Source organism: Exophiala viscosa, assembly GCF_022695815.1.
Source record: "Exophiala viscosa unplaced genomic scaffold EDD37scaffold_5, whole genome shotgun sequence".
NCBI classification, from domain to species: Eukaryota; Fungi; Ascomycota; class Eurotiomycetes; order Chaetothyriales; family Herpotrichiellaceae; genus Exophiala; species Exophiala viscosa.
The window spans coordinates 1138905-1161396 of NW_026944357.1; the positions used below are offsets into that span (position 1 = coordinate 1138905).

Sequence of the window (22492 nt, forward strand, 5' to 3'; positions counted from 1 at the left end):
CCTAGATGGTCCGGCTGTTCTATCTCGACTGACGTGAGTCGGTGGCGTCCTACTATCTGCGCCGAGGCGCTAGCCTTACAACGACCCCGCGCAACGTCGATGGCTTGCCCTCGACGACATACCTGATCCAGCACGATTTCAAGGACCCTTCAAGGTCCTTCATCCGCTTGTTCAAGATGGTGCGGAATTGCCTACCAGAGTACGTGCACTATCAAATGCCAGTCCCGAGAAAGGCAATCCTGCCTCATCCTATCCGGATTACGAGCTTCCCAACCTGTCTCCCCTGCCAGATATCCTCAATCGCCTCGTCAGCCTGACAGAAATCATACACCTTGTCGATAACGTCATCGAATCGCATTTGCGTCGCTGACAAGGCAGCACAAAGATCCTCCTGCTCGAGCCTTGATCCGGCATCGATTCCCCTGGTTATGATCAGCCGTCGAAACGGGTAGTGGAGGGCCGGCTTACCTTAGATTGATTCTGCGATCAATGAGAAGGGGAAGAAACTCAGCCAGATCATCAGTGTTCTGTTTGCTCAAATACCCGACTTGGCTGATGGTCCCACCTCGCCGTGTACATTTCATGCTCTTCACCAGGGTTTGGGTGCCGCCGATTTCGACGACCAGATCAACACCGGCACCGTTGGTAAGCTTCAGGACCTCTTCGTGCCATTGGGAACTCGTCGCGTAGTTGACGGTGAGAAGTGGTGGGTTCGAGAATTGTTGTCTTATCCTCTCCAGTTTGGCATCACTTGAGGAGCTGAGAATTACCTTGAGTCCTGCTGTGCGAGCGAGTTTCAGCGCGATCATGGCGACGCCACCCGTGCCTTGGATCAAGACGCTCTTTCCAATACCAATGCCTAGCAGAGAAGTCCAGGCGGTCACTCCGGCGCACGGGATGAGGCAGGCTTCGACCCAGTCCAAATGTACCGGCAATTTGGTCAGCTTCTCTTCACTAAAGACCAGATAGTCGGCCAGCACTCCATCCTCATCCGCCGCTAACCAAGACCTTTTCGATTCCCGCCCAGTCAGATTCTCCGTGTCGATGATGGGCGCGACTCTGTCTCCAAGTTTGAAGGTCCTTACTCCTTCACCAACAGCAACTACCTCGCCGGCTGCGTCGTTGCATGGTAAACCATGTGGCGTGACCGGCCATGGGTTGCCACCGTTGGCGATATTGGCATCTCGGTAGTTGAGGGACACGGCATGGACTTTGATCAACACGGATGTCGCAGCGAGTGGAAGCGGTAGGTCTTCGGTCACAAGCTCCACCCTCGGTTTGCCTGGAGTATAATCATCCGTCCGACGGTATGCTTGTCGCGTTGTGACCTGGACATTGGCCATGTTTGCTGCGTCCCAAGACTGGCTTGAAACCCTCGAATACAAACCAACTTCAGGTCATCACCATTCTCGGTCGTTTTTATGCTCCAAGAAAAGTAGTCTTATATCCTGTGGGCCACGTAGGGCGTGAAGGTTTAGGTAAGCACCGGTGATGTTCCGGCGGACTTTGAGGCCGGATCCGGCATAGTCTCCCTGCAATTGACATCGACCTGGAGTGCCTGGACTGCTGAGTTTGAATGATTTCTAATCTAGATCACACCTTTGACTGTGTCGTAATGTAGGCACATTGCACCGGCTTAGGAATAGCTGGCGACCGGCTCTCCCAAAACGTTCAGCCTTGGTGTTATTCCCAAGCCGGGTGTCGTCGGCGCAATGACACGGCCGCCGTGCATCTGATAGTCCGCATCCGCCGTCCTGAGAGTTACCATATCACGCGTATCGAGAATGCAACGCAGATGACGTTCCGGGATTGTCTGCGCCATATGAACAATGGCCGCAAATACAATGTCCGAGCCAACAGTGTCCTGTACGCCTATGGAGTATCCTGCAGCCAGACCAATATCTCGTTGACGACGACCTTTGGTCAAACCGCCCGCCTTAGAAATCTTGAGGTCAAAGCCTTCTGCCGCATCATCGGCAATGAGTTTCGCAATTGAGGAGTCGTTAGTGGCCAGCTCGTCGAAGAAGATAGGTATGTTACTCCGGCGCCTGAGAGACACACATTCTCGCCAGGTCGCACAAGGGGCTTCCAGGACGAAATCCAGTCCATCCGGCAGTAATCTCAGCATCCTCAACCCGGTTTCGACAGTCAACCCGCCGTTGGCATCGACAATGAAGAACTCATGAGGCTCCTTGTCGGCGAGAGCCGCTGCGATGCGTTCTGCGTCCATTTTGGGCTCCCCATCGATCTTGACCGAATGGCCCACATAACCCTTCGCACGAAATTTGCCAACGTGTTTGCGCATCGTTTCCGGTTCACCCACAGGGATGGAGGAAATGAGGGGCAACTTGACATCGGTGCGGCCGCCGAGGAGGTCGCACACAGGGAGCCCAACCGATTTGCCCAAAATGTCCCAGCAAGCCACGTCCAGAGCTGCCTTTGCATGTTCGTGACTAAGGAGCGCAGCATCCATGGCGTCGTTGATGCGATCCACCCTCCGCGGGCCGAGCCCAAGCAGCTTGGGCGCGATCTCTACAATTCCAGCCCGGACACCGAGCGCATGGGCTGCGACATAGGTCGATCCAAAGGGAGTGCTTTCTCCCCAACCCTCGATGCCATTTTGAGTGGTTATGCGAACGATTGTAGCATCGAAGCTGGTGTATTCGCGACCACCGGAGAGACGATAGACTTGCCCGACGTAGGGCAGATCAACCTGGAAGACGTCGATGCGAGCGATCTTGACCTCCGACATCTTGTGCTCTCGCCTTTCTGTCTAGAAAGTGTTGCTGAAACTGTTTACAAGACGCGGCTGCACCATGAACGACTCATACCCTGAGGCTGAGATTACGTGCTGTTGTCTTTCAGCGGTGAGCTCGGTCCGCCTAAGAAATGCAACCTGATAGCGCCACCACGTCTTCCGAGTGCTTGCAATTGGGAAATCCTCGATGCAGTTAGTTGCACTTTGGTCGAATCTGGGGTAAAAGTCCCCCCATAGCCTTGTCCTTCAGGTTAGGTTTGGCGTGCTTGCCTAATTAGGCCAAAAAGTCCCACTTATCAATCTCACCCTTTCTGGATCACCTCGGATCACGATGCTATGCAGCCCGGCCATTCATGGACAACCTACCCTGTAATAACATCTCAATCTGGCAATTCTGAGGTAAGATGCGTCCTGGAGGCTGATACTACGGATTGAGTTGCAAAGCCATGGGCGAGCCGGAAGGTCGTTGACCCTCGGAGGCCAGTGCTGGTCATGTGTCGACGATGATCTCATGAAACCATATGAATGATACATAACGCTCCCATTACTCAGGGTGTTCTGTAAATCGTCGGGTACATTACGGAAGACTTTTGGAACTCACTTCGTATTATCAACTTTGATCAAACGGACACCTTCCACAATGGCTGTCCTCAACTATCTCGGTTTCGGAGGCCCAGCGCCAACAGTCAAGCCCAGTTCCGAAACCCCTATCAGGGCTCTGCCAGCAAGTTGGTACACGTCTGAAGACATGTATCAGCTCGAGAGACGAGCCATCTTCTCCCGCCGATGGATGCTGACCACGCACAAGTCGAGATTCGGCCAAGCCGGGGACTACCTGAAATTCGACGTTGCCGCCTACGAGTTTGTCCTGTGCCGTGACCGAAAGGGACAGGTCAATGGATTCCACAATGTTTGTCGTCACCGTGCATTCCCTGTTGTGCAAGGGCAAGAAGGATCAGCCAAGATATTTGCTTGCAAGTACCATGGCTGGTCATATGGTCTTGACGGCAAACTCGCCAAGGCACCAAAGTACGATGAACTCGAAAGCTTCGATAAGTCTCAGAACGGCTTGTTCCCGATCCATGTGCGTGTCGACGCCAGCGGATTTATCTGGGTCAATCTTGACAGCAACGAAACGCCGGAAGTACCGTGGGAGGAGGACTTTGACGGTGTCGACACGCAAGAGCGCTACCACGTCTACAAGTTTGACGACTACGTTCTCGACCATGAGTACAAACTTGATGGTGCATACAACTGGAAGATCCTGGCCGACAACTTCAACGAGTGCTATCATTGTCCGACAGCTCATCCAGATATACCCACACTTGCAGATATCGAGACGCACGATGTTTCCGGTGTCGACGGTTATATCAAGCATCAGTCTGTACCCTCCGAGGAGCAAAAGAAGCTTGGTATGGCCATTGCCAGTACCTATTTCTTCCCCAATGTTTCCATCTCGGTGCTGTAAGTAGTGAGGTACAATACTGGAAACTACTATATGCATTGCTAACAAGTCCCGACAGGCCACACTTCCTCATGCTGCAGCGCTTCCTTCCCAACGGACCAAAGAGTTCATCAATGCACTATCAAATCTACCGGAACAAACATTCATCCGATGAGGACTTTCAACGCATCCACAAGCTATATGCTAAAGTGGTGTCCGAGGACAAAATCCTTTGCGAACTCTCGCAGAAGAACCTCAATGCTGGGGTGTTTGTGAATGGTCAAATGCATCCAAGACTTGAGAAAGGCCCTTTGTACTTCCAGCAGCGTGCACGCGAGGCAATCAGGGACCACGTGGAACGAGAGAAGGCAGAGAAGCGAGAAATTTGGCCTGCTCAGCAGAATTTGCCCGCCGATGCAAGTGTGAGCAAGGAGGATGTAGAGCTCTGCTCTGGTCTGAGTTGTCAACCAGATCAAAACATCTTAGCCTGGCAAGAGATACAACGGATGTAGGCATGGCAGCATAGAAGTTTGGCCACGTAGCATAGCATAGCATAGCATACGCCTTTTTGTTCACATGATCCATGCCAATGGTCTCTTACGGATAATTCAACTCGACGTTCGTTGCAACAGATTACTGGCAACCAATCCCAACCTCACAAGACCCGTATTAGCAACTACGGAAACAAGATAAGCGACTGTCAATACTAGGTGCATCTCCTTATCCTAGTCAAGATAATGATACTGCGGGATCATAGCCGAACATGCATAATGCCTTGCTGGGGAGCTGACTCGATCTCAGGTCTTATCATTCCAAGCATTGAAAGGGGCAAGAAAGTCCCCCGTCATGCCATCTCCGCCTCCACGGAATGGCCCAGCACCCTGCAAGAGGTGTACTTTTTCTCCCGCTCTAGTCAATCTGGCACACGACTCACTAGCCCCTACAGACGAGAGTGATGGGTGACGCACGCGGTGCAAAAGTCCTTTTTTGCATGCCGATCTGGCTGACGTCCAATCTATAAGACCCACCTGCGCACCAGTGGTCTTTGTTTTCGTGTTTCGTCTTGCCATCACTCGTCCTATCCCTAATCTCTTCGAGAGAAAAAGCAGAAGCTAGAAGACTATGGCAGAATCCAAAGACTTCAAGGGCACCATGCCCAACCTCGATCTCGAGAACACCACTAGCAACAATGGCTTCGGCCGGGTTGAACACGTCGACGGACTACACAGATCCCTAAGTAATCGCCAAATACAATGGTTAGCCCTAGGGGGTTCCATCGGCACTGCTCTGTTCGTCAGTATCGGATGGGGTCTGATCGAAGGCGGACCGGGTTCCTTGTTCATCGCCTTCCTCTTCTACAGCATGGTCATTGGCAGCATCAACAGCGGTCTCGCAGAGATGACGGTGTATATGCCTGTTGCTGGCGCATTTTTGCGCTTCGCCGGCAAATGGGTCGACGATGCGTTCGCGTTCATGGCCGGTTGGAACTTCTTCCTCTATGAGGCCATTCTCATCCCGTTCGAGATATCGGCGCTTACTTTGGTCCTGACGTTCTGGCGCGACGACATACCGATTTGGGCCGTTTGTCTGGGCTGTATCGTCCTCTATGCTATCATCAACGTCTTCGCTGTACGCTGGTACGGTGAAGCCGAGTTCTGGCTTTCTTCGGGCAAGCTCATCTTGATTCTGATCTTGTACTCTTTCACTTTTGTCAGTAAGTATTCTCCTCTCTGTGTGGCTGTGACATCGAAGCACAAGTATTCCGGCTTTTCCCTCTCGTTCCCTGTAACAGCTGTCTGATAATCTACAGCGATGGTCGGCGGGAAGCCCAAGCACGACGCGTACGGGTTTCGCTATTGGAACAGCCCAGGCTCCTTCGCCGAGTATATCACCACAGGCTCGTTGGGGAAATTTGAGGGATTTTTGGGCTCACTCTTCACCGCAGCCTTCACGGTCTGTGGTCCAGAGTACATTTCCATGGTCGCTGGAGAAGCTGTCTACCCTCGCATCACCATCAAAATGGCCTTTAAAACAGTGTAGGGCATTCATCATCCAGTCCTCATGTGCCAAGTATGCTGACCTTCCAGGTATCGGCGCTTTGGTGCCTTCTTCATTCTCGGAGCCTTGTGTGTGGGCATTGTGGTCCCATACAACGACAAGACACTCATCACCAATCTGAGCACCAAGGGTGGCTCCTCGGGCGCGTCATCCGCATATATCATTGCCATGCAGAACATGGGTGTTCACGGGCTGCCTCATCTTGTGAATGCACTCCTGGTCACCAGCATCTTTTCCGCCGGCAATACGTATGTCTTCATGGCTACACGGTCTTTGTATAGCTTGTCTCTTCAAGGACAGGCACCAAAATTCCTTCGCGCCACCTCCAGAAATGGGATTCCGTATTACTGCTTCTTGGTGACCATGGCATTCCCATTCCTCAGCTTTCTCCAGGTCAGCAGTGGCTCAGCTCAAGCGTTGAAGTGGTTGGTCAACCTTATCACCGCGTCTCAGGAGATCCACTATATCGTCATGGCTACGACATACTTGTTCTTCTATCGAGCACTGAAAGCGCAAGGGGTAGACCGTCGAACTCTGCCATACAGAGGTAGGCTGGAAGCCAGTTTTGCTAGCTTTGAGAACATGTGACTGACTCGTGCGACAGGTTGGGGTCAGCCGTACGTCAATATATTTGGCTTGACCATTGTTTCCATCGTGGTCGTCATTCAAGGATATTACGTCTTCATGCCGGGCAGCTGGGACATCGGCAACTTCTTCACATACTACACCATGATATTCGCATGTCTCGTCTTCTTTTGTGGGTGGAAGCTCGTCAAGCGGACCAAATTCGTACCTGCTGCGACTGCAGACTTGGTGTGGGACAAGGCTGTCATCGACGCTTATGAAGAAGCCACACACCCGCCTCTTGGTATCTGGGAGGATATCTGGGTGCCTTCTCTGGCAACTATTCGTGTCAGGAAATGGGAAGACAGGCGAAGGATGAACGTGGCCCGCCGGAGGAGTAGTGCGGCAAGGTCAAGCGGCGAGATGCAGATGGCAACTCCCGAAAAGTGAGCTTGCGAGGGGTCATATGGGTGAGGTGGAAGTCCTGCTCAGAGCAACGGGAAAACACCATCAGTGGTCGACCGGGCCGCTTGTGTGGACTACATTTGTTGTCCATTTTGTATCCTGGACGTCATCAGCCTGAGTGAACCACCGTACATCCAGTCCGTCGCGAGCGTTGGCATGTTCTTTAGCCAAGCGTAACTGTAGATGGTCAGTGTCACTGTTCCAGTATAGGCGCAGGAGCCATAAATCAAGAACTGCCGCTGGGACACTCACCTTCCCAATCCCAGTCCTTCATGACTCCCAGCCAGTGCAGATTCCCTCGGACCGTGTAATGTAGATTGCTCGCCCTTGTAATGTTATCGATTCCCTTCTCGAAAGCCAAAGAGTCTGGAAAGCCGGATGGTGGCGCAGTGACCGTTGTCGTCGCACTACATCGGCAGCGACGGTTTCCCCCTTCGATGTGACTCGAAGATGGGACCGGCACAACAGTGGCGGTCATGCTATCCACGTTAGGACTGGTTCCTGGTGAACTGAGCCGGAAAGCACCGCAGCTGGGGCATGCGCCACATTTTGCTTCGAATGCGTCCCTCCTCCTCCATACTTCCTCGGTCACTCTCTTGTATCTGTCCAACCTTGACAGGGGCATTCGCTTGGACATGGCGTCCCATCTCTCACGCACCCAGTCGCGGTCTTCTCTCTCGAAGGCCTCGCCAGCTATGGCCATGAGGGGGAATGTCTGGACAATCATTGTTCGAGACGTAACAGGGGTGGTTGCAAGGTAGATGGAGACCTTCTCCGCCAGTTCCCAGAATGACTGGATCCATGGAAGTTCCGGTATGGCCTGCCTCAGTAGCAACAGCGCTGCCCAGCGATATGCCTCGGCCGTCTGTATAATATCCGAGGTGTGGGGCGTAATACCTCCTGAACGTTCTGGATCGAAGGAGGGCGTCCAGCCCTCGATTGCCAGCCGTAGCTCTGCACCTTTAGGGATCATGAACGGCGAGTTGTGCTTTTCGGTCCTTCGTCGGACGGACTTGATGATGTCCGCCAGATGCCCAAGCAATGGGAATAGCGCGATAGCATAACCCATTAGTGGGTCGAGCTGTTTCAGTGGCAGAGGATGAAGTTGAATATAGGCTGTCATGGACTCCATATCATCAAAGTCACCTTCGTATGAGGTTGTCAGGCGAGTCACAACATTTTTGTACATCCAAGTGCGTGCGAGGAAGCTCAGCCGGTCCAGCTCCGCTCCTGTCAGCCTCGTAGTCTTGTGTTTGTTGAAAGCGTCTCGAACAAGCTCTCCTGCCAGCCTGATATGCTGCATCCCAGGCGAAACTTGTTGGTCGTCCCAGGATTCGGCGAAGCTAAGAGCCAGTCTGGTGGCCAGGGAGGCTTCAAGAGATATGCTGCTATTGTCTTTGACCTGCGCAAAGGCCTGCACGCTGTTACCAAAGTGCTCCACGCCAGCCGCGCGGGGTTGCGGCTGTGACTTGCTCGTGTATGAATATGACATCGCAGCCAGGGCATGGTAAAGTGCCGGACAACCATCAGCCATTGGCCACACATGGACTTGCCACGGGTTCGTTGACCGATCGTCCCCGATGGACAGGACATCAGAGAGATGACTGTCGAAAAGATGTTTGACCGTCTCCCTACTGTCAGACACCGAGCAAGCCTGCTCGGGGAGGACATATTGATCTCGGGGTCCATTAGGTCGCCTGTTGGGCTGGGCTGGAGCAGAAGCATTTGAGCTCTGTGTGACTTCATGTGTCTGCGTTACGTCACCTCCTTGGTTCGAGATCTCCTCGAAGTTTTGCAACGAGTTGAGTGGCGAGAAAATCAGGTCGGGAAAGCCTGGCGGTTGTTGCTTCTGTGGATCGATATTTATCGTCGGTGTTGAGGGGAGGACATTATGATCATCATTTTGCAACAGCTGGATGGATGGAGTATTGGCGAAGGAACCCAGGTTGGTGGGAACAGTGAACTCGATGTTGCTGTCATCAATAAAGAAGCCATCAGTGAACTCAACGTCCGTAAAGTCGAATACCTGCCCATGCGCTAATGAGGTCCAAACGTCTTCTGCATGAAGCTGTGTTGTTGGCGCATCACCGGCCAGGAGGTTTGCCGCTGTCAGGTTCGTGTCAGTCTGCAGAGGCAATATCATAATTTGGTTATCTGGGATTGCATTCTTGTCGAGCGGTGGACTTGATCGTCTGGTTGAAGCTGGTGCCAACCCCTGAGACCGAGTCTCTGAAATCGTCAGTACCACCACCTCCATGTACAAGACTTCTGCGTCGGAGGGGCTAGGGAGTGACAACATACTTTCACGCCGTCTAAGTTTTTACGGAGGACTGGCAACCGCTCTGGAATTGATTTTGGAGTGATTGCCGTCTCAGGCGAGGTGTCAGCGCTACAATACGACGGGATCGACAAGGGCCGATCATGACCGCACTGATCTATGGCGCGTGTTGCCCCTGAATCCGTCAGGGGTCTGCAGTAGTATGGTGTGAATGACATCTTGGGAGCATTAGTCAGCTTCACCTAAATGATAGCCGGACTGAGTGTACAGTCTTGCAATATGAGTGAACGGAGGACTGGAAGAGGTCGAGGGAGGGAAAGAACCACTTATAGATGGTCCCCTAACAATGCGGCTCAAAGCGGGCAAGATTGAAGCCCGAACAACAATGTCTGCAGGCACCATCTAGATGAGATGTCGAGCAACACAATCTAAAGGCGAGGAAGCGAAAATCGAGGCGCCGTTCGGCGATCCGACATTCGCTGAGACAGGCTCCACACCCACTGTGAAATCAAGAATGGAGGCAAGAACGCGCGCCTAGCCGTGGCGGAAGCTTTTGCAGCTATTCTTGGGGTGCTTTGGGAGTATCTCAGACTTGATCGAAGCGGCCCGTTCTTTTTGGGAACAGCTTCTGGACGATTGGATGAGCAACATCGGGCACCCCGTGAGCTTCCTGCACTATTTTGGGGTTATCACGAAGTTGATCACTGCAGGCGAGGCGGAAGGCGACATGGAGCGTAATGCATGAGACTGACGGTCGCGCTTCAGATCAGCGCTGGTGTGGTGTCCATTGGCAGTTTTCTTCTAATTTGAATATGAAGGCATCATTGATGGCTACAGATTACGTCTGTCGAAGAAATATGAGCAAGAAGAGATGGGTAGATAATGCGCAGCAGCAATAGAACACCATTCTTGATTATCGACCGCTCCTGTGGACGCTTTCGTTTGTAGTGAGTCTAGCTTAATGATCCCAACTATGAAACCGCCGAAAAGCTATGTTTGGAGACACGTGACAACATATGTTGTACGGTGTGATTTCACAGAGGACTTGTCATTGGTCAAGGGCCGTGGGGACCTGTCAGACTATATACTTGTCCGGAGCGTCGTACATCGGGTACGACGCCCTCCTGAGTCAGTTGCGGGTCGTTGACCGTCATTACATCCCTTGGCGTTGCCAATAGGCTTAATAATCACATCCTCCCCTATCTAGACTGGATACCCATAGCCTCGTAGCCTCATAGCCGTGTAGCCGGATCAACAATGACCTCTAATTCCAGGTTGAAGACGTCTTGGGACTATTTGCAGGTGTTTTCGAACACGTCCGAAGCCTGGCGGAAGATGGTTGCCCATCGTCGGGAGTCTCCGATGTGTGCCCCGTGGAGGCGCATGTGCGTCCTGTCCGGCGGCTCGAGCCATGACCCGTCACTTCACCGTCGTCCTGTTCTTTCATATGCTCGCCGGCGTAACACGTGCAAGTTCAAAAGACCTCACTTAGGTCGTTAGTTGAGGCCTTATTCACACGTCCGGGGGCCTTGCTTTCACTTCACCTGCCCTTTCAGATGGGCCACGGCGGTGAATACCTCGTCGTTGCCTAATTTCGGAACTGGTTCCCGATTAATCAGGCGGCGCCAGCGACAGCGTGATGCCGGAGGCGACGGCAAGTCCCCGGAGGCCGTTAACGAGCATGTGAGAGCCTTCATGTCTATGAATACGTGCCCAATTCTTCTCCCAAACCATCTTTCTCTCTTACCACAACCATCAATCCTTCCTGGTTGCCTGTTCTCCTTCTTTCTTTGATCCGAGTCATTCATACAGTCAATCAAGCCTTCAGTCGTCTTGCGCCGTGCTCAAGATGGCTCCTAGGATCGAGGTGCCTCGGACTGAGTAGTTTCGTCGAGTCGAGGCCGTCATGAGGTCGTTGAGTACTCGTCAACCTCGTAAGACAGTGGTTCTGGTGAGGAATTGACATCCTTAGTTGACAGTGTAGTTACTAATGATATTTGGCCAGCACAATCCAGCACTCGTCGTCATAGGTAGTCGTGATCCGATGACTCACTAGAAGTTCATCGACAATATTCGGCAGGGTGTTTGGAACACTCGGAACTCGTCGGTGGCTGTGCTCAACCTACTGGATCAATTCTTATTCCTTCGCCCTCTAGAGTACTACGGTAACCGTGACTTCGATAATCCTTAGGTCCTGGCCGCAGCACTGGTTTACATGAAGGGTCATATCGAAGCAAGAGCTTACGATCATTATGCTGAAGTTAGCACTCTAGTGTCATCGAAGGAACCCGTCTTTCCGGAGTGTATCATAATGTAGAGGGATAGTGCAAATGGTGGTTTATACCTCTTGTTCGGTAACTATGCTTCTTGTTATGCTGCAAGTCGAACATATTTCTTGAAGACTAGTCGCGAAATCTAGTAGCCACCCAAGATTAGCGGTGCTAGTCGTAGTGGTCTAGCTCGTCGTTATTTCGATTCTTAGGCTCGTTCTACTTCGCCGTCCGTTGAGATTCCTCCTAGAACTCCTCGTGGTTAAGCCACTCGTCAATCCGGCAGAGAGACTCGGAGTTTAGTTCGGTAGTAAAAGAGTTCTCGGTCCTTGTAAGAGAGCTCCGGACGTGTCAAGACTAAGAGGAAATGGCCGAGATCCTATAGTTGGGACTCTATATCTTAAGCGAGATCGTACTTAAGGTGAGATAATTAAGCTCGATAATGGGGATAGAGGTGCCTTTACGCCTGAGGCAGATCCTTAATCTGAGGTGGCCGGTAAGGTCGCCTTCGAAGATGAGGAGGGTTTTGTCGCCGCTTTTAGTATCCAGAAGGTAGATATATCCAAGTATTCGAAGAAACAGGCTGTCGAGTTCCTTCGGAATATGGCCAATGTGATTGCGATTGGGGGTTTGGTGCTAGCATCAATTGCTTTCCATACATACCGCTCGCCGGACGTGAAGTTTGGTCGTACTGAATCAGTTGAACCTGAAAGTACGCCAACCAGAGGTCCTTCGCAGCGTTCAATGGCTCCGCCGGCTTCAGCTTCTTCGGCGGCGCTGAGTTCATACACCTATCCCATGATAGGCCAGACAGCTTTTGGAACTCCGGCGTCTGGACCACAAGGGTCTCAGACGTACGGTCAGCAACCCTTTGGTCCGGTGCCTTCTCAAGGTGAGTCTTCTCGGTACTCGCAACAACAGCGGTCCGAGGTTCAACAACAATCATATAGCCAGCAGCCATATGTGTATTCTCAGCGGCCACCAAGTGCGGGCTTAGGCATTGAATTTCAGTCTAATCGACCTGCCGCGGTCCGGCCTTCAGCTCTGTCTAAGGCATCAGTCCAAGGTCCGAACATTCCAGGCCTTCCTCCGCGTAATCCGGGGGCCACCCCGGCACTCCGAGGGGACTACTCGGTTAGTGGTGGTATTGGTGCCGATCATGCTCGCAGCGCTTCTCGCGCTATGTCAATTCGGAGCAGGGCATCTTCAGATGCGCGGACGGAAAGCAATAGTCCAGAGTTGAGACAATCAGTCGAGTTCGGTAATCCTCAGCAGCCTCCATGGACTGGTACAAGATAGCCGCCTAGTACGCGAGGTCACCTCAGGATTCTCCCTTACGTGGCAATACACTATAACGTGCTCCAGCTATGGAAGTAATTAGTCGGAGTCGCCAATCCCCGGTGGGAGAAGACGATAGACATAGTACTTGGTGTAGAAATGGAATGAGGAATAGTGTAATAGCGTACTGACAGTATGATCGAAGGGTGTTCTATAGTAGTCGATAGCGTTTGTGGGAGTGCGTTTTCCTTTTGCAGTCTTCCTGAGATAGGCTTGCAGGACGTTTCGAGGATACCTTGGTAGAGGAACGAGACCTAAAGTTGCCTATCGAGGCCTTGTATTTTGTCAGAGTACATAGCAGAAAATCCAAAAATAGGTGTACGCCTAATCTTTGATTTCCTTGCGCTTTGGTGCTGCCCGAAGGCTTCTTCCTACTATGTTTCGAACGCGCTGAACAGCTGTTGCAGGAGCAATACCAACATGCTGTTTTTTACGTTTGCTTGGCCGATATTGTCGTTCTGAAGACGTCGATTCGTCTCGCTATTCAGGAATTGGGTCCATGAGGATATTAAGTAGGTCCGGCCGACCTTCAAAACGTCCTTAGTGATATCGGGTATTCGATTCCTAGTCATCCGAAGGGTCTCGGTGATTATCGAATGCGCCCGGGTAAGATGCTAGATCTGCCCGGTGAAACGTAGATATTCGCCGATGATACTCCAAATCCACGTGGTGAGGCGCGGATATTGGAGGGATGTCGAGTGATTCCGGCATTATGTCGTCGGATATAAGCTCGATATTGTTATGTTCAACCTTCATGCGGTTAGATATGAGCGCGATGTCGTATAATAGAGGTATGATGTGTGGTTCCTTAACGCTAATGTTCGTTATTTAAGGTCCCTTTTGGCCTGGTTCAATATCCATTTCCAGGTCCGAGAGATATTGCGCGCCTTCGAAGGCCGTATCTCCTAACACTAGCGCTAGCGTAGTGTCCAGTTCCTTCCCGGGAGTAGTCACGCTATCCTGCACAAGCGGAGCATCCTTATGCTCTAGGGGTATCGAAATTACTGAATTGGCGGTGTCTAGTTATTTATTTCGCCGTTTAGGTAAGATCCTAGGTGTGTGCATTAATCATGGACTACCTTCTGGCTTCGGGACGAATAGGACTAGGAAACCTCAAGGGCTCCGAGATGGTCTCGCGAGTCCTTAGTTCAATAGTTACTTAATTTGGCGATCTTATTCGTCCCGATATTGCTTCGACAGGGGATAATAGGGCAAACTAATCGGTTTGGCATCTTTTGTGTCAACGTCATACTTAATATCCCGCGTCCGAGGGTATTGGATAGGTAGCTCGTCCTATAGCACATGAGAATACCTTTTCAGGATTAGTCGGTAACGCTTCGGCGCACTAGTAATAAACGCCTTCAATTGTTAGCGAGCCTCTATTCTTGGCCGAACAATGTACAGTATCGGTGTCATGTCTTCGACCATCTCAGGAGGCCTTGGTTTCTCCGGCGGCGGCTCCCCCTTTTCTTTCGCATATCGTGCTAGTGTCCGAGCACGTCCATGTAGTTTAGGAGCGGTCGACAAAGCGGACAGGTTAGCATTACACGATTCCGCAAGTGTAGAGGTCATAGGTTTTCGTTTCCGCCACTTCGAAAGGATCTTGTTGGCCTCCCGGAAGCTGGATAAGTTGAGTCCAATCTCGTCAATGCCCCGTAATTGACAGTCCGGAAGGGTCTCGTGAAGAGGAACGACTCTTTTCCAGCCCCATTCTTCACTGTCACACGATTCGAAGCGATATCCTAGTATGCGTTATGCTATTTAAGCCAGTCCAGACCAAGAATCACGTCATAAACATCCCATTCAAGTATTCGAAGTTCGGTGCGAGCCCGGAAGTCGCCAAGTCTTAGCCTAGTGGCCACCGTCTGAGTTGAAAGGGTGGTCTGACCATTGGTGAGCCTAACACGCAGAGGACGTGCCTTTCTCACTTTGAGACCCTTAGGGAGGCGTTGAAATGCGCTTTGGGAAATGTAGATGCCTCTGATCCAGTGTCTAGGAGGACAGTCACGGCGATAGGCTCTTTTGACTAACCTAACGCTCCGTTGACGATGTTGTAGCTGTCCTCTTTATCGACGCTTTTAGTGGACTCATAGGTAGCCAAGTGGACGTCGAGAGGGTTTTGCCTTAGCGAAAATACCTTACGCGACGCGGCGTCAAGGGCTGACTTAGCCTTGGGGTTCACCGATTGCTCTACCTGGTCGTTAGACGCCCCATGGTTCAGCGACGCTGGCCTTTTTCCCGAAAGGATCCTCGCGAGCCACGAGGGGTGTCCTTACGCGCAGGTTCAGGGCATTCCCGTTTCATATGGCCTGGCTTCCCACAGTTGTAGCACGTCGGCTGGTCGGACTCAGCGGTTTGGCTTGATCCACCACGGTGGGCATTGAATGACCCTCGGGAGGACCGCCCAGTGCCACGGCTAGGGGTCGAAGAGGATCTCATGCTGTGAAGCGTCATTTGCGTGTCTCCATCAGCATCCTTCTTCCGATAGATAGGAAGACGGTTGTACACTCGCCCTCTCCTAGTCCGGGCGCTAAAGAAGTCCTTCCGATGAACAATATGATACAATTCACGCTTCGTTTTGTCTACGTATTGGACGTATCCCTCGAAAGTACTTAGCAGAAGGGCGTCTAGGGAGGATCTCTATCCGGTCACGGATGTTGGTGTTAAGTCCACGCTTGAATAGTAGGAGATAGTCAGCATCCGTTGGCGCAGCCTGGAGGTACATCCGTTTGAACTGGATGTTGTGGGAGAAAGCCTGAATCGTTGTCTTTTGCGGAAGGTTACTAAACTCGTTATGGCGCTCGTCATTGGTCCTAACGTCTTTGAAGCGTTCAGCGACTAATTCGTGGGATTGAAGCCATGTTTCCGCGAACCGCTCCTCTTGTTCGGCGATGCTGTTGTCGGCTCGTATGAGCTATATCGCCGCGGCGTCGTTCTTGCGTTGCTCTTTGTACTCGGCGATCCGCTCGATACGGCCACGGGCGTTCTGAATATTGCTAATATGGACGTTCGGGGCTAAAGCAGTAGGGGTAGTAGACGAAGATGATAGGTTGGTGTCCGAAGGCATCCCATCGAGGTGCATATGGCTCGGACCAGATTTTTAGGTCTGTCCATCGCTCCCATTAACGGTAACGTGCGGGCCTGGCACGGGCAAGGTTTGGTCTTGGGGCGGATTGCCACCCATGAGCCCTAGGAAGCGATTTAGTACTTGAGTCATGGACTCCTCGACGAGGCCGCGGATGTTCTCGTGGATCTGCTTTGTTTGGTTTAGAGACTGGCCGACGGCTTCTATCAGTTGTTTGGACCGGGCCTTCGACATTCTAGAGACGGGTTGCGTCGTCCATTGAAGGTCCTTCGGCTGGTGGGAGGGGTATTCCGGATATGAGGTGTATACTACATTAGGTGCGGAAGTAATTGTTAAAGTTCCTTCTAGTAAAGATACAAAAGGTGGTTGTAGGGTAGGAGAGAGATGATAAAGGACAGAACGAAGAAGAAGGGGGCTTTCGAGCGAAGGATATAGTAGTTGGGAGAAACTAGCTCGACCAGCGAGTGTCCTCTTCCGGTATCCTTCCCACGTCTGGGTTTGCCTCCATCAAGTGTTCCATCTTTGGAACGGCCGCTGCCACCGCTTCCATCATCCGGAGTCCAATCATCTCTGTCGAAAGTGTCATTCATGAGGGACTTTCCCCCTCCGACGCGTCCTGGCGTGGTTTCCTGCCTCGTTGAGGAGAGACTCCTTGGTAGAAACCACAGCAATCAACCGCAATGCCACACAGACATACCTTCCGTCGATTGACCTGGAATCGATTCAGGTTTTTGCGGCATCCGAGGAACACCAGAGTTCACGGGACGTTCTCCATGGTCAGCTTGGTTTCACCGTCGTAGATCCGCAGCGCCTCTCGTGCTCGCTCGGCCTCGTCTCGGATGATCTCCGCGATCTTCTCCGACCGCGGCGTGAAGCGTGCAGGAAACGGCTCTGGTCGCATGTTCTCACTCTTCGTGTAGGCGAAGACGTCCAGTCTGACTTGATTGCCCTGTTGGTTCCCTTAGTGTTAACAGCTGATCACTGTAGCGATGTTCGAGCCTCGCGTGGGACAGGTGGGGAGACGCTGAGAAGAGGTAAAGGGAGAGGAAAGGAAAGGAAAGGGAGCGAGGAAGTACTGACGCTTTCATCCAAGCCAGGCTTCATGTCAAAAGCCCACAAAAGCCGTGCAATCGTGAGCAAAAGTCCTTGCTGTGCCAGCGGCTGTCCACTGCACTGACGTCGACCCCATCCAAAAGCGTTGTGGCCCTTTTTGTTAGGATACGGACGGCGCTCGGGCCCATTCAAGAAACGTTCAGGTCGGAAGACGTCTGGGTCGGGGAATTCGCGTGGATGACGGTGGATAGCCCACACGTTCCCAATGATCGGAGTACCCGCGGGAATGTGGAAGCCTCGATAAACGTCGTCGTGCGTAGGGGCGTGCGGGATCCCTCCGAGGACAGTGACCGTGCGCCATCGGAGTGCTTCCTCAACGATGGCAGAGATATAAGGCAAGGAGGTCTCGTCGGATAAGGCGGGCGAACGGTCGCGGCCCACGACGCGGTCGAGTTCTTCGTGAGCTTCACGTTGTGCCTCGGGGAAGGCGCACATGGCCAGAATAGTGGTGATAATGGAGCTGCTGGTAGTATCGACACCGCCTCCGATCAAGTTGGCGGTGAGGCCGGCGACGTCTTCATCGGCGAGGCCATACTCCTGTTGGCCCTTGATTATAGTCTTTGCAAAGTTGTCGCCGGGCTTCTGCGCGGCTTCCTTCGACAGCTGGTAGAAATATCTCTGGGTGTGCTTTGCCCCATTGAAGATGGCCGACGGCAGGGGGTAGATCCAAGACGGCAGTCGAGCCAGCTGGGGGATCGACTCCATCCAGAATGCGCCCGGCACAATATAATCAACGGATTCCATGAATTTCAATGCGGTCTGCCCAATGTAATCGTTCATCCGATCGATGCGGCGGCCCCAACCGATGATAGAAACCACCGAGATCGAGTATCTCTCGATGGACATGACGTAGGTTGTTGCATCGTCCATTAGGTTTCGAGTTAGGATTTTGGATTCGTTGGCCTGGACCGAATAGTGACCTCGCACCGCCTGGGAGCCGACCACTGTGTGCTTGTTCGAATTAGCGTTGGCCCTTTGCTTCGAAGACATTTTCATACCGTCAGCCTCCGGTGCAACCGCCAATGGTCGCCATACACGGCGCACGTTTGATTTGTTTCGGTCTGGTTGAGCATATCGCCCATCACGATGATGTGGGGCCTGGATGAGTAGAGCTTGTCCCGTTTCTCGAGGAGGTCCGAGGCGGACCAAGCATCATTGACGATGATGGTAGGCTTGCGTCCCACCCACAGGGTCAATAGTGGGTCGTTGTAATGTGCCGCCCACTTTTCCCATGCGAGCCATGGTTTCACCTTGGGAATAGCCAGATGGTTGCCGATCAACGGGAATGGAAACGGCCCCGGGGGCAGTTTTCGTCGTTGTTGGAGCATACGAACGTAGTCGACTACCACGACAAGGAGCAGGATGAGCGCGAGGCTACCGAGCGCCGGCGGAAGAAGTGTCCATGAGAAACGGCGGCTTGCCAACAGAGCCGGCTTATAAGATCCGAGCTGGAAGTCGGGCATCTTGGTTGCAAGTGAATGGACTGCGCGTTCAGTTACAGTACCTGTCTCGTTTCGATGTTTGCCCTTGAGAATGTGACAATGACATGCCGTGGCAAATTATAAATGGTTTGGAGGAGCACTCGTGGTTGTCTGGTCCCTCATGAGCCCCCCTGAACCTCGGCCATTATTTGTGTACGTATAAGGCCTCACAGTTACACTGTCCTAGAAGTCAAATCTTGATGGGGCCTCGACCTTGGATTCTGGAAGGGACTACGAGGACACCAAGTACGGTTGTGCCCCAAAGAAAAAGCCCACTGCTAGTTTAGGCCAGAGCAGGTGAAGTGGGGCTCATGTTGACCCTGTTTCCCTCCTCCCCTCAAACACCGACTTGAGTCGCGACAGCCACGCATCGTTGATGATGAGGCGGTGGGGTGCAATCATCCAGTTCAGAGGCCCAATATTTGCATGTAAAGCTCATCGAGAGAGATGGGAACTGCGACTACGAAAGCGTTGCCCATCGGTGTCTCGCAGCAGTCTTGTGGGGCTTGGACCAAGAGTGGCTGGAGCGCAGGCAGACGGTGAAGGGTCAGGCCGGTCGTCTGGAGTAAAGTGAGTACGGATGAAAGCATAGAGGACACGTCCGAATAACAACAGGATAATACTTTGAAATTCAAGGACTGATTCATTTCTTGGTATATTGGGATTACAAGCATCTCTAATAGACCACTGCAGCAATTACAAACAGCCGATACCGGCGCTGGATTCAATGTTTGAAGGCGGGCATCGCCTGCGGAATATGAGGCCTTATTATTTTCGCTTTCCCTTTCCGCCAACTTTTCGTGCTGGCTCAGTGGGCGCTTCCGATCACGTTACACGGTGGAATGGACACCCGTCAAGCCAATCGCGTCCTGCCGTGGACCACCTTCCAGGGCCGTGCTTGTCCCAATTTCATCCCCGAGCGTATGGGCCATAGTGGACGCCTCAACACGGCGGACTGCTCCTGTTATGCCTTCCTTTTCCATGTGGACAGCTACATGGTTGGTCAGATACCTGGATGGATCCCGAATGAAAAGGGTGGCGATAATGGCAACGACACCGAAGGGAATAGTGATCAGGAAGACCCGGCGAAATGCATAGGCATATGCATCCTTGAACGCCTGTGCTACTGCCAGCTCGATCGCGGGGCTGATGCCGGGGACCGCGGCAAAGGCATTTGGCACGCCGCTGGCATTTTCGATGGTCGCCGGGATCAGTAGGGCCAAGTTCTTTGCCGGAAAGCCCATGGCCAATGCAGCTTCTGAAATTTGTGGTCCCAGCCGCGAATTGACGGTGGAACTGAGGATGGTGTCAAAGACGGTGATGCCCACGCTACCGCCTGCGCTGCGAAATGTGCCGATCAGACCGGTAGCGATGCCCAGCTGGCGTTGGGGAATATGAAGACCGGCTACGATGTAGCTGATCAGGGTGATGGCGGCAAAGCATCCCTGTCCGAAGAACTGGAACGCTGACCAGGCAGCTTTGTTGGTCGGGATGACGGCGGCGTACAGAGCTACGAACAGGGTTTGGAAGCAGAGAAGCGTGGTGAGTTGCCATTTGAGGTGCTTAATTTTGTGTGCCAGGGACGGGATCACCCAACCTCCGATTAGTTGGGAAAAGCCGTTGGGCAAGGCGAGAAGGCCGATCTCGGTGGAATTGTTTGTGAACATGTACAAACTTCCCTGGGGAAGCAATCCGGCCATGGAGTAGAATATCATGCCAGAAACGAAGACCAAGACCAACAAGATAGTGAATTCTCGGACCTGTTTGAAGAGTTCGAACGGAAAGAATGGGCGTTTGGCGAGCGTAAAGTCGTAGACAAAACATGCGACAAAGGCCAAGAAGCCAAGGACGATTGGTGCGATGACCGATACGCTCTTCCATCCGTGTCCAGCGGTGCCAGCCCAGTTGAGACCGACCAAGAAGACGGTGAGGCCAGTGGCGTACAGGAACAGACCGATGTAATCAATCTCCTTGACCTCGTGCCAGCGAGATTTGTCGTAATCCAGCTGCGGACGATGAGGTGGGAAGTAGAAGCATGCGGTGCCCACGAGACAGATGACACTATAGATGATGGAGATGTAGTAGCACCACCGCCAGCTCGCATGCTCTGCCAGGGCATTACCGAGCAACACGGCAACGACGGCCCAAGGCATCGTGATGCAGAATTCGGTCCATCCCAGGCCAATTCCTCTGCGACGTGTCAGTGGCTATCACTCATCATTAGGGCTCTCGAGACCACATACCGCCATTTGTTAGGCAACAATTCTGGAATGCCAGCATAGCCGACAAAGATGATGCCGCATCCAAAGCCCAAGACCGTCGAGGCAGCCGCGACATGAAGTGTGGTCATCGCGGTCGCACCGACAATCTATACAAGAGGTCAATTCAGACCCCAAGGGAGAAGTTGTAGGCTTAGTGGAGAGTGGGGAGGGGGGGGGGGCGGGGGGGGTCGGGGATGGGGTCAGTCTCACAGCGCCGATGATGGTGATACCTTGACCAAGGAGGATGACATTTCGACGGCCAAAAATATCGCTCAGACTTCCAGCGATAGCGAAGGAGACCGACGAGGCGATTGACCAGCCACCAGGAATCCAGCCGATATGGGTGGTGTCGCCCAGGGCGGTGCCGATGGGCACGAGGATACCCACGGCGAGGACGAAACCGCAGCTAAGGGGAGCGATGAAAGACAGACCGAGGAACTATAAAGGCCATCATCAGCGTGACAATCCAAGCCGATTCACCACAGGACAGACGAACAAAGACGGAGAGGATGGTGGACCAAGAGAGCTTCTCAGGCTTCTCCGGGTTGTCTTCCAGGGCAGCGCGATGAGGGTCGTCGAGATCGACGAGAACAGTGTTTTCCATATGATGTGTTCCGCTGGCTTCAGCCAGGGTGAAGTCGCGCTTTGACATGTCGGCCATGGTGATGGTGTTTTCGTGTGTTACGCTTGCTGCTGCACGACGCGACGCAAATAAAAGGATTGATTGCCAGCGAGGCGGCTATCACAATTATATTGGACCTAACTGCCCGGTGGGGATGCCCCATGCGGAGATCGGTCACGGCCCCATATCGCCTCGCTACTTACTCTGCGAGGCGGGGAGCCGAGGCGGGGAGCCGAGGCGGTCATTGATCTGGCTGCCGAAGCAGATCTTCGTTCCTAGATCCATCGTCTTGGGTGCAGCTACCCTCAACATGACTCTAGCTTCTCAAGTGGTGCGCTCTCGTCGGAGAAGTCTCCTGACGGACGAGCAGGGGCACTTGTTCTGATCAGCTGTGGAGGTTGGCACGTCAAGCAGACATCACAAACTGTCGAGTCCATCGTCGCAGTCCTCAAATTCGCGAAGAGGATGTGCCAGATCTAGACGTGTACACCTTAGGTCGCCATCCAGTTTTCAGCAGCTCACCTGCGAAGGGACCCAGCAAATGCTCACCAGTTGGTTTGATCTTGCTAGACCAGGTATGGTCGACAAGATCTGGATGTTGTCGCGTGACTGTTAACGACAGCTACTGTATGCCAGCAATTCGAGGTGTACACTCCAAAGGAAGGAAAGCTGCCGCGCTCCTCAACATCTGATGCCTTGTGGGGCCTTGCAATGGACGAGCCCTGGACTCTCCATGCAATCCGATGTAGAGCCTC

General features: G+C 52.7%; 8 protein-coding genes across 8 annotated transcripts; 3 read left to right on the forward strand and 5 right to left on the reverse strand.

Annotated features, from left to right (window-relative positions):
* Positions 1–65: 65 nt before the first annotated feature.
* EDD37DRAFT_411190 (uncharacterized protein) lies at positions 66–1489 on the reverse strand. The gene is made up of 2 exons (XM_062812468.1): positions 469–1489; positions 66–422 (listed from the first exon to the last, which is right to left on the reverse strand). Exons 1-2 carry the CDS (start codon positions 1341–1343, stop codon positions 245–247), a joined length of 1053 nt encoding a protein of 350 aa, XP_062670296.1. The 5' UTR covers positions 1344–1489; the 3' UTR covers positions 66–244.
* Positions 1490–3075, reverse strand: EDD37DRAFT_411027 (chloromuconate cycloisomerase). The gene has a single exon (XM_062812467.1). It carries the CDS (start codon positions 2750–2752, stop codon positions 1637–1639), a length of 1116 nt encoding a protein of 371 aa, XP_062670297.1. The 5' UTR covers positions 2753–3075; the 3' UTR covers positions 1490–1636.
* EDD37DRAFT_411013 (Rieske [2Fe-2S] iron-sulfur domain-containing protein) lies at positions 3076–4767 on the forward strand. Its single transcript, XM_062812465.1, has 2 exons — positions 3076–4222; positions 4282–4767. Exons 1-2 carry the CDS (start codon positions 3399–3401, stop codon positions 4712–4714), a joined length of 1257 nt encoding a protein of 418 aa, XP_062670298.1. The 5' UTR covers positions 3076–3398; the 3' UTR covers positions 4715–4767.
* Positions 4768–5324: 557 nt separating this feature from the next.
* Positions 5325–7274, forward strand: EDD37DRAFT_650292 (amino acid permease/ SLC12A domain-containing protein; the record flags this gene model as incomplete). Its single annotated transcript, XM_062818234.1, has 4 exons — positions 5325–5916; positions 6013–6238; positions 6290–6807; positions 6865–7274. 4 exons carry the CDS (start codon positions 5325–5327, stop codon positions 7272–7274), a joined length of 1746 nt encoding a protein of 581 aa, XP_062670299.1.
* A 178-nt stretch (positions 7275–7452) lies between these two features.
* On the reverse strand, positions 7453–9597 carry EDD37DRAFT_681356 (fungal-specific transcription factor domain-containing protein; the record flags this gene model as incomplete). Its single annotated transcript, XM_062819748.1, has 2 exons — positions 7542–9597; positions 7453–7466 (listed from the first exon to the last, which is right to left on the reverse strand). Exons 1-2 carry the CDS (start codon positions 9586–9588, stop codon positions 7453–7455), a joined length of 2061 nt encoding a protein of 686 aa, XP_062670300.1. The 5' UTR covers positions 9589–9597.
* A 2843-nt stretch (positions 9598–12440) lies between these two features.
* On the forward strand, positions 12441–13305 carry EDD37DRAFT_665978 (uncharacterized protein; the record flags this gene model as incomplete). The annotated part of the gene is made up of 1 exon (XM_062819259.1): positions 12441–13305. The coding sequence occupies one exon, from the start codon at positions 12441–12443 to the stop codon at positions 13134–13136; it is 696 nt and encodes a 231-aa protein (XP_062670301.1). The 3' UTR covers positions 13137–13305.
* Positions 13306–17044: 3739 nt separating this feature from the next.
* On the reverse strand, positions 17045–19002 carry EDD37DRAFT_411262 (cytochrome P450). Its single transcript, XM_062812470.1, has 2 exons — positions 18372–19002; positions 17045–18324 (listed from the first exon to the last, which is right to left on the reverse strand). Exons 1-2 carry the CDS (start codon positions 18834–18836, stop codon positions 17239–17241), a joined length of 1551 nt encoding a protein of 516 aa, XP_062670302.1. The 5' UTR covers positions 18837–19002; the 3' UTR covers positions 17045–17238.
* Positions 19003–19684: 682 nt separating this feature from the next.
* Positions 19685–21804, reverse strand: EDD37DRAFT_591430 (putative major facilitator superfamily transporter; the record flags this gene model as incomplete). The annotated part of the gene is made up of 4 exons (XM_062814517.1): positions 21612–21804; positions 21326–21553; positions 21098–21222; positions 19685–21044 (listed from the first exon to the last, which is right to left on the reverse strand). Exons 1-4 carry the CDS (start codon positions 21774–21776, stop codon positions 19685–19687), a joined length of 1878 nt encoding a protein of 625 aa, XP_062670303.1. The 5' UTR covers positions 21777–21804.
* Positions 21805–22492: the final 688 nt, after the last annotated feature.